Source organism: Carlito syrichta, unplaced genomic scaffold (genome assembly GCF_000164805.1).
Source record: "Carlito syrichta isolate Samal-C Ts95f unplaced genomic scaffold, Tarsius_syrichta-2.0.1 Scaffold303669, whole genome shotgun sequence".
NCBI classification, from domain to species: Eukaryota; Metazoa; Chordata; class Mammalia; order Primates; family Tarsiidae; genus Carlito; species Carlito syrichta.
Genome location: NW_007247765.1, coordinates 56,452 through 67,353, shown reverse-complemented (window position 1 = coordinate 67,353; position 10,902 = coordinate 56,452). Strand labels below are relative to the sequence as shown.

The 10,902-nt window shown below is 46.0% G+C and overlaps 1 protein-coding gene across 2 annotated transcripts in view; it reads right to left on the bottom strand.

Moving 5' to 3' along the window:
• Nucleotides 1-6,194: 6,194 nt before the first annotated feature.
• RPF2 (ribosome production factor 2 homolog) overlaps nucleotides 6,195-10,902 on the bottom strand; it is a 31,941-nt gene continuing 27,233 nt past the window's right edge. For both annotated transcript variants that reach the window (XM_008058985.1, XM_021712856.1), the window contains exons 9-10: nucleotides 7,169-7,313; nucleotides 6,195-6,444 (exon numbers count right to left, since the gene is read on the bottom strand). In XM_008058985.1, coding sequence (XP_008057176.1) covers nucleotides 6,265-6,444; nucleotides 7,169-7,313 — 325 coding nt within the window. In that variant the 3' untranslated portion in view covers nucleotides 6,195-6,264. The remainder of the gene's footprint in view (nucleotides 6,445-7,168; nucleotides 7,314-10,902) is intronic.

Here is a 10,902-nt window from a genome sequence, read left to right as displayed (position 1 = left end):
TTGTTTGGTAAACGCCTTTTTCTCCAGGTTACTCATCCCTGCCACACCTGGAAAAGTTTGGAGACTTTTCATCGCCTTCATCGACATTTTCTGAACACATTCCAGGTAGTTGTTTCTCCAAGGGTGGTGCCCAAACTGAAGTCAATGCTGTAGATGTGGTTTGAGATTAGAGGACACTGGGTCTCTGTTGCTTCCACTTTGTTTTTTGTTGTTTTTGAGACAGGATTTTGCTTTGTCACCCAAGCTGAGAGCAGTGGCCTCAGCCTCCCTCCTCAGTCTCACAAGTAGCTGGGGCTACAAGTGTGCACCACCATGCTCCACTAATTTTTTTTTTTTTTTTTGTAGAGATGGGATCTCGCTATGTCGCTGGACTGGAATTCCTGGCCTCAAGCAATCTTCCCATCTTGGCCTCCCTAAGTACTGGGATTACAGGCAGGAGGCACCGCTGGTCTGTATCTTTGATTGGGTCCTTGTCCTTTACAATCTCAGCTAAGCAGTAGTGGGTAGTGCAGGCTCTTGTCGACAATGTCACACTCCTTGGCTCAGCACTGCTCGCCCAATGCCTGCCCCGCCCATGCCTCCCCCTCCCCACACCACATCCCCTTGCCCTCAACCCGTGTTGTGATTCCACAGCCAGAATTCTGCTTCTGAGGTGGCCCCATGGCCCCGGGCTTCAGTGCTGGATTTCTTGAGATTCCATCTAATCCTTCACAAGGCCTCCCTTGATGGAGGGTGCTGGGGTGCACAGGACACATCTGGCCTGGACCAGCTGTGAGGAGCCAGATAGATGAGGTAGGGTCTTGAAGACAGCAAGGGACTCTCGCCTATCCGGGTGCCACAAGCCCCGCGCTGCCTGCCACAGGCCAGCAGGTGCTGTGCTGTGTCGGCTCAAGTGGTGACTCCACTCCACTCGCCTTGTCAGATCAGCAATGCAGGAAAGCAGGCAGGGACTGGGGAAGGGACTGTTCTCTCAAGCTGATAAACGCACAGCCCGAATGGCCTACACGGGCAGCAGAGCCATGAGCTGTGGCTCCCTGGGCCCCTTTGGTGTTGAAGGGAGGGTTGCCTGCATACACCTCAGCTCCAGCCCTTCTGCTGGGGAGCCTGCCTACAAGAGACCCCCTGTGGGGTGGCACCTGTGCAGCCCTGCGTCCCCGCTGGGGGGGACGGACAACCAGTCCAGGTTCCCAACCTTCTTGGAGCCAGCATCGCCCTGCAGCTTCCACCAGAGCCCTCCGGAGCCTGGTTCCGAGCTGGAGAAACCAATCTCGATCCAGCAAGGCAGACAGAGTGCAAGGGCTTTGACCTTGGCCTTGTAAAAGCCCCGATTGTAGAGTTATAGATGCTCTGCCACTTCTCCTTGACCTGCCTTCTCTCATGGGGACCCAGTTCTACTCAACAGCAGAGATCTGCACAGAGCCAGGGCTTTCTCCCAGTTGGGAAACTACTTTTCGATTTCCAGAGTGTGTGAGGGAGAAGCCGAGGGGTGAAATTGAGCTGGGTGGGGGAGGGAAGGACAGAAGTTGTTCAAAGGAAGCAGAACGAGAACAATTAAAATGTGAGCCAGGCACCGGTGGCTCATGCCTGTAATGTCAGCAGTTTTAGGAGGCTGAGGCAGGAGGACTGCTTGAGCCCAGGGGATGGAGATCAGCCTGGGCAAATAGTGAGACCTGGACTCTGCAAAAAATCAGTCAGGCATGGTGGCGTGCACCTGTAGTCTCAGCTACTAGGAAGGCTGAGATGAACTGGGGAGACTGAGATGAAAGGATCACCTGAGCCTAGGAGGTAGAGGCTGCAGTGAGCCATGATTGTGCCACTGCACTCCAACATGGGTGACAGAGATCCCAACTCAAAAAAAAACAAAATAAAGATCTTGTATTTTTGCACTTCCTTAAATTCATGTGGGCAAAGCACCAATTTCTGAAAACAAGCCTTCCTTTGTTGGCCAAATTCTAGAAATGACTTTAATGATTTTTTGAGTTGGAGTCTCACTCTGTCACTCCAGCTGGAGTGCAGTGGCATGCTCAGCCATCGCAGCTCTGACCTGCTAGGCTCAGGGGATCCTTCTGCCTCAGCCTCTCAAGTAGCTGGAACTACTGGTGTGCGCCACCACGCCCAGCTAATTTTTTTATTTATTGTAGAAACAAGGTCTTGCCAAATTGTCCAGGGTGGTCTCAAACTCCTGGGCTCAGGCAGTCCTCTGTCTCCACCTCCCCAAATGCTAGGATTACAGATATGAACCACCATGCCTGGAGACTTTTGACTTCCCCAGTTTTACAGACTTCCACTTTTGGCCTAAAATATCTAAAAATACAAAGGAAAATGAGAGATCAAAAGCAGCTCGATAATAAGATAATTAAAACTGACTTGGGATACATTTTCCTCCCTTCTTTTCTTGAATTGGGTAATAATATCACTACTTTGTTGTTTATTTATCTTTGAAAGCAGGATTTATTGAGAGGACAGAAAAGCTCCCAGAATGGGAGGGGACCTAAGCGTGTTATACTGTTATTTTTTTTTAAGCCAGAGTTTTACTCTGGCCCAGGCTGGAATGCAATGGCAAAACCATGGCTACAACGGCCTCAACCTTCTGAGCTCAGGCAATCCTTCTGCCTAAACCTTCCACTTCCAGTACAGGTGTGGATTAATTTTACAGGTGTGAGCCACCATACCTGGCCTCTAACATCTCTACTTTGGATTATGTTCCCTACCAAAAAAACAAACATTATTTAAGTTTTAAAAAAGGAAGCTTGGTACTAGTATTAATAGCAGAACAAGAACAATTAATAGTTTGGCGCCAGGCGCAGTGGCTCACGGCTGTAAACCCAGCACTCTGGGAGGCGGAGACAAGGGGACTGCCTGAGCCCAGGGGTTCAAGACCAGCTGGGGCAACTTAGTGAGACCTCAATCTCTACAATAAGAAAAAAAAAAAAACTAGCGGGGTGTGGTGGTGCACAAGTTGTGGTTTCAGATACTTGGAAGACTGAGGTGGATCACCTGAACCCCGCAGGTGGAGGCTGTGGCGGCTGGGGAGTGTGCCACCACACTCCAGCCTGGGTGACAAGAGTGAGACTCTGACTCAAAAAAAAAAAAAAAAACAACTAATAGCTTGGTATTAACATTCTTTAAAACATACAAGGAGTTTGGTTTTATTAATTTTTTTGAGTTGGGGGGGTCTCACTCTGTCGTCGTCTAGGCTAGAGTGCAGTGGCATAATCAGGGTACACTACAGCCTCAACTTCCTGGGCTCATTCTTCCTCTGCAGCCTCCTGAGTATCTGGGACTACAGGCACGAGCCACCACACTTGGCTAATTTTTATTTTTTGTGGCAACGAGGTCTTGTTATGTTGTCCAGGTTGATCTCAGACTCCTGGCCTCAAGAAATCCTCCTGCCTTGGCCTCCTAAAGTGCTGGGAGTACAGGTGAGAGCCACCATGCCATGCCAGGTATTTAAAAAAACTCAAACTGCCTTCCTCATCTACCAGAAGTAAGGCTTAAGACAAGCAATTTACCACTCCCAATTAAGTGAATACATCTTGTCTCCAATTTATGCATGCTGTGTTCTAAAGTTCAAGAACTGGAAATTAGAATGTGCTTTCCACAAAAACAGTAGCATAAATGGTGGATCCAGTGTGCCAGATGGGTCAACACTATAAGGACCTTTCAATAAAAGGTCTTCGTATATTTCAGTAATACTCTATAACACCTCTATTAGCAAAGAGGATGCATTCTAATACTTACTCCAATACTGTATCAGACATAGAAATTACATAGAAAATAAAGGGCTGTATTACCAAATCTCAAACAAGAGAGCTACTGATTAAAACAAACAAAAGACACAATCTTAAGATGTCTCATATACAGAAGACATACATGGCCACCTTCAGGCTAAGACTGACGGAAGTCACCACACAGCGCATGCAAGAGCAGGTCTGCCTGATGGAGAGGGGTCCAGGCAGAGCAGGTCCTGAGTGGTGAGGATCCGCTGCTCTGCCTCCTAAGTCCCAGTCTCCCTTGGCTTTAGCCAAGCAGTCAGGGGCCAGGTTTGGGGATGGGCTACGCCCCCAGCATTTCTGAGGCCCTTCTCATGGCACCCCTCCTCCCAAACTCTTGTCCGTTTTGCAGATGGCAAAAGTGGCTTTAGCTCCTTCCTGTCACTTAGACATGAAATGCAAAAGTCGACTTCAGCCAGTAGACAGCATGTGGTCTTTGGCTAAATGTGCACTATACGAGTGGGAAAGCTAAGTAAGGGAAAGAATACAGACGTCAGCAGGCTCTGGCTCTGGCTCAGCGGGCCTTGACATGGAAACAAAGATGAAAGTATTGTTAATTCAGTAGCGGGCTGTGGTTCATATATGTTTGTGCTTTGCCACACACTTGGCTTGTCCTTGCAAAAGGTCAAGGAATCCAACACCCTATTCTGGGAAAACAAGTAGGCAACACTGGTAGGAGGAAGTAGGAAGTTTCTTCCTGCTCTCCTAAGCCACTGGGTTGTCATGAAGAAAACCTCAAATCAAGCAGTTAAGTGTTGGCTTGCTTCTGCTCCATCTACAAACGCCCAGGGCCTTCATGCCACCCTTAGTCACCTAGCGCGACCCAGTGCCCTCAAGTGCCCTGTGCCTTAAAACTCACTGTGCTTTCCTTTCTCATGTCTACTCCCATCAAAACTTCCTGTCTGCCAGCTGTGGTGGCTCATGCCTATAATTTCAACTGGTTGAGAGACTGAGGCGAGAGGATCACTTGAGCCCAGGCAGCATAGGGAGACCTTGTCTCTACATTTCTTTTAAAAAATTAGCTGGGCATGGTATTCACACCTGTGGTCCCCGCTACTCAGGAGGCTGAGGCGGGAGGAATGCTTGAGCTCAGGAGACCAAGGCTGCTATGCGCTTAGGTCATGCCACTGCACTCCAGCCTGGGAGACACAGCAAGACATCATCTCTTAAAAACCAAACCAAACCAAAAAACCATGTCCTTTCAGAGAAGGGGGTGTGGGACTCAGTAGCAGAATCTTAGAACAATGAATAGTAAGGTAACCTTGTCAGTGGTCAGGTTGTGGACATCCCTCTCACAGATCTATATTTTAAGATGCGAAGCCTCAGCCCACAGCAATAAACACATCAAAGTCAGGAGTCTCTAATATATCATTTATCTTTTTTTCCAATAAGGTAAAATATCCTAAAGCACAAAATGTAGGTAATTATTCCCAGCCAACCTGAAATCAATAAAGTGTTCTACATAGATGTTTAAAAAAAAAAAAAGATACGGCTGGGCGCAGTGGCTCACATCTATAATCCCAGCACTTTGGGAGGCCAAGGTGAAAGGACCAGTTTGGGCAACTTGGCAAGACCTCATCTCTACAATAAATCAAAAACTAGCCAGGCATGGGGGCATGTGCCTGTGATTTCAGTTACTTGGAAGGCTGAGGTTGAAGGATTGCCTGAGCCCAAGCAGGTCAAGGTTGCGGTAGCCGTGAGCATGTCACTGCACTCCAGCCTGGGTGACAGAGTGAGACTCTGACTCAAAAAAAAAACAAACAAAAAAAACGATACAAAGCTTAATATTGCAAATAAACCTTACCAGGTAGGATTTTAGGCAAAATAGAAAGCAAAAAATAAAAACCAGGTCGTAGCCTGGGCAACTTGGTGAGTCCTCGTCTCTACAATAAATCATAACTTAGCTGAGTGTCTGATTCTGTCTACTTGAAAGGCTGAGGCAGAAGGATTGCCAGAGTCCAGCAGGTTGAGGTTTCAGTGGTCAAGAGGTATGCCACTGCCCTCCAGCCTGGGTGACAGAATGAGACTCCAACTCAAAAACAAAACAAAACAAAACAAAACAAAAAACCGGGTTATAATAGCTAGATGCTGGGAGACGAAGTTGACTTTCCAGGAAGCTCATTTTCAGAGTGTGAACACAGCTCCTTGGAGTCCTTTCTGCTTTCCACAGCTTTCTCCCTTACCTAATGCCAGAAATTTTCTGAAAATATCAATGGTTGTGAAATCCCTCCTCACTCACCCACCCAATGAGAAAAGAGTTTTGGGAGGTGCGGATATTTTAGGAGAAAATGATGCACCAGGGTGTAATGTCTCAAGAGGCTTACTTTAAACTTAATATTAGTATATTATTATCCATAACAATATATAGTAAATTGTCATGTTATTAAAAATATACAATAAAATCTTATAAGAAACTCTAAATGGACTGAAGTTTGATAATTCTCTTAAGTAAACAGATTATGATAAAACCGTAGTTGTTGGCTAAGTTCCATCAATTTTTTTTAATTTTCTTTGCTTTTTCCTCCAGGTCTTCTGTTGTCTTTTCTGCAGGTCGCTTCTTCAACCCCTTCATTTTCCTGGTCTGTAGTTTGCTTAGATCCTGCTTCTGCATGTGAATCCTTCCATAAGTTGTGCCAAAAGTATCATGGGAGATGTTTTTCTTCTTCTTTGACTATGGAAAAAGAGGAGATGTATATTTAAAAGCCTTCTACTTGAATGAGCCAGTACAAATACAGTCTACAACTGTCTTAGTAACAATTTCCATTAGTGATACACCCTCAATGACAGAGGGCCCCGTACGCATTTTTTCTCAGACTTAAGTGTGCAGGCAAATCACGTGAGGGTCTTGCTGAAACACAGATTCTAATTCAGTAGGTCTAGGACGGGGCCTGATCTTCTGCATTTCTAACAATTTCCAGGTAATTTATCTTTGAGAAGCAGGAGTATAGACTACACTAACCACATACATCAAGAGGATTTCCTGTGTTCAGCTCAAAGAATTGTGACTATCATTTTAATCTCTACTGGCATTCCAGAGATAACATTTCTACTTGTTTTTCACAACTAATTAAGAAGTAAACACACATTTTGTGCACATACAGTTTGCCCTGCACTCTAAACCCCGCATTTCAATGCCCAGTTCTCCCTTTTGCTGATCACGGCAGTGATGGCCCCCAGCCAGCTCCCGGCCAGCCACTGCCTGGCTCCAAAGCCCTCTCTGGTCATCCCCGTGGCTGGCTTACTCGGTTCTTCCTCCTTTTCTTGGCTCTGGAAGGCTTCATTATATCTATTTGATCTCTGTATGCAAGTCCTTTAATATAATACGCCATAGATGCTTTTTGTAAATATGAGTAGAATATGCAAATAAGCACAGCACAAGGCTACAAGTCACATACCTTGAGAGCCTTTGGCACTTTCATAGATAATTTATAAAGGTCATCGGATGCCAGGTGTGTCCGCCTCAGGACCAGATCCAGGGCAGGGCCTATCTCCTCCAGCTCAATCCGGGGCGTCCTACAGCCAGACTTCTTCAGCAGCAGCCTTCAAGAAGTAAGAAGAAAGGCTATTTTGACTCTCATAAAAGTTCTCCTCCAAAACACATTTTTGTTCAAGAGAATCACAGTTCCATAAAATGGCACCAAATGTTTAAAAAGGCTAATAAGTTACTTTGAATTTTTTTTTTTTTTTTTGAGTTGGAGTCTCACTCTGTCGTCTAGACCGGAGTGCAGTGGCCGCTCCTGGCCACCACAGCCTCGACCTGCTGGGCTCCGGCGATCCTTCCGCCTCAGCCTTCCCAGTAGCCAGAATTACAGGCATGTGCTACCACGCCCAGCTGATTTTTTGATTTATTGATGAGATGAGGTCTCACTGCCCAGGTGGGTCTCGAACCCGCAGGCTCAGGCAATCCACTCACCTCAGCCACCCAGGCGCAGGATTACAGGCTGAGCCAACAAGCCCGGCTTACTTTGAATATTTTATTGATTTAGGCCCAGTGTATCCTTTGGCAAATTTGTTTGTATAAATTTTTTTCCTTTTTTGAGTTAAAGGGTCACATAAACATTAAACCATTTTTTAAATGAATTTTTTTTTTCCGAGTTAAAGGGTCACATAAACATCAAACCAACTTTAAAAACTTTTTTTTTTCCTTTTTGAGTTGAAGGGCAGTTTGTTTCTTTTAAAAGATCAGAAATAAAATTAAACAATATTGTTGAGAAACATCAAGTGAGACAGAAAATGGGGTCAGGCTCAGTGGCTCACGCCTGTAATTCCAGTATTTGAGAGGCTGAGGTGGGAGGATTGCTTGAGCCCAGGAGTTTGAGACCAGCCTAGGCACCATTGCAAGACCTCATCTCTACAATTTTCAAAAAATTTAGCCAGGCATGGTGGTGCCCTGTAGCTCCAGTTATCTAGCAGGACTACTCCAGGTACTGGGGCCAGAGAACCACTTGGGCCCAGGAGGTCAAGGCTGCAGTGAGCTGTGATTATACCATGCACTCCAGCCTGGGTGGCAGAGTGAGATCCTGACTCAAAAAAAAGAAAAGAAATGGAATTTCTTTTTTTTTGATCTGACTTCTTCATCTCACTTATAGATTTACATAAGCATAAAAATAATTTCAAGCCGGGCTCAGTGGCTCAGCCTGTAATCCCGCGCCTTTGGGAGGCTGAGGTGAGTGAATTGCCTGAGCCCGCGGGTTCGAGACCCGCCTGGGCAACTTGGCGAGACCTCATCTCTACAATAAATCAAAAAATGAGCTGGGTGTGGTAGCGTGCGCCTTGTAGTTCCAGCTACTTGGAAGGCTGAGGTGGAAGGATCACTGGAGCCCAGCAGGTCAAGGCTGCGGTGGCCGGGAACAGCCACTGCACTCCAGTCTAGGTGGCAGAGTGAGACTCCAACACACACACACACACACACACACACACAAATTTCAACTGGGTCTTGAATCAGTATATTTACATGATTAGGTTCTTATCTTGACTCCATGTCTTAAAGACTATAGGAGCTAAATCTATCCATTCAGAACCAACTTTTCCTCATAGCACAGACTTTTACTGCTTTCCTCAGACTGACGTGAACCTTAAACTCTTAAAATAACAAGGCCGAGCGTGGTGGCTCATGCCTATAATCCCAGCATTTTAGGAAGCAAGGCAAGAGAACTGCCTGAGTCCAGGGGTTTGAGATCAGCCTGGGCAACTTGGCAAGACCTCATCTCTAAATAAAAAAGTAGCCAGGCATGGCAGTGAGTGTCTGTGGCTCCAGCTACTTGGAAGGCTGAGGCAGAAGGATCACCTGAGCCCAGCAGGTTGAGGCTGTGGTAGCCATGACCACAGCACCACACTCCAGCTTGGGAAACGGAGTGAGACTCTGACTAAAAAATGAATAAATAAATAAAAATAAAAAATCTTAAAATAGCAAAATCACAACTTTCTGTATACTCCATGTCTAAATAGCAGACTTGGAAACATAAGTGGGGAGATAAGTAGAATGAGGAGGGGGAAACTTGCAAATTCCCACTGTGAGTATACCATAAGAATAGCTGAGAGACCTGAGGATTACTTTCAATTTGTTACAATAGCCAGGTCTCCCTAGGGAAAAAGAGGGCTGACAATGTTTATAAAGGACAAGCCTTCTCACAGGAAAGCTGGAGTGCCAGAGGCAGCCAGAGGCAACCAGTGGCGGAGAAGAGAAAGAAGAGAAAGAACGGACAAGGAAAGCAAAGTAATTAGGGGTCATGGAGGGAGCAGCTGACACCAACAGACAGAGATGAACCTCAACGCCCAAAGCAGACTGCAGGACCCAGGTGTGCCACACACAGAGCTACAGCAGCACACCTGTTGGGTCAACATAGCACATGCTGAAAGCCCCTCATCCAAAATGCTCAAGATAGAAGCACTCCGGATTTGGGATTTTTTCAAATTTTGGAATATCTACATTACGTCTGGTGAGCATCCCTCATCTGAATATCCAAAATCACAAGAGCAGGATTTCCTCTGGATGTTACATCAGCACCAAGAAAGTGTTGGAATTCTGGATTTCAGATTTTCAGGTTGGGGATGCTCAGCCTACAATTTATACCAAATTAAAAAGGGCAAAGCAAGCAGACACAAAAACCTGCCTTGCCTGTATGAAGAGCAGAAGTCTAAAACAACAAAAACCTATCCTAACATGAAAAGAGACAGGGGATACTCATAGGGGACATGGAGGGGCCAAGCACAGCCGAGGAGAGCGCTCTGGCCACTCTCTCCAGTGACTCCAGAAGAGGACACCCAGATCACCAGGGCAGACCCGCAGTGCAGGGAGACACTTTCAGAAGTTGAAGTTGGCTGTTACAGGGCAACTTCTCTAAAAGTAAATTCATAGCGCACGGGGCAGTGACATTTGATTCTGTCATATCACACAAACCTCTACATTTGCACCCACATGTTCAGACCTCTAGATAAATGATTTGTGTCATGTTAAATAGAGGCCATCCGGGAAAATGTGTTCAGTACATTAAGAAACCAGGAGCACCTCATACTCACTGAAACTAAAGCTATTCTCACCACTAAAAGCACTTGCCTTCTGCCAGCTTGAAACCCTGTCAGTGCACAATCACTCACGGCATGTCTGAGCAGTCAGATCACCCAAGGCTGCTGCATGTCACCGAAACTCCTCTAAGCTGCCTTCCTAGTTATTTACTTAAAGCAAATTTTTAAACATGCATAAAAGATGTACAGAGTTTTGGGGAACTGTGATAATTTCACTCAAGCGCCCTCCTAGTGAAGACTTTTTTGTGTGGTACATAAAAGGAAGCAGGTCAGCTAGGTGCAGAGGCTCATGCCTTTAATCCCAGCACTTTGGGAGGAAGAGGTGAGAGAATTGCCTGAGCCCACGGATTCAAGACCAGACTGGAATAAAAAAATTAGCCAAGCATGGTGGCACATGCCTGTAGCTCCAGCTACTTGGAAGGCTGAAGCAGAAATCGGATTGCCTGAGTCCAGCAACAGAGTGAGACTCTGACTCAAAAAAATAAAAAGGTAAGCCTCCCAGATCACTGCGCATAATTACAAGTGTGGCTACTTCATGAAAGAACAAGGTCACAGTGTCATGCTGTCTGGAAACACTCTTTTTCTTTTTCTTTTTTTTTTTTGA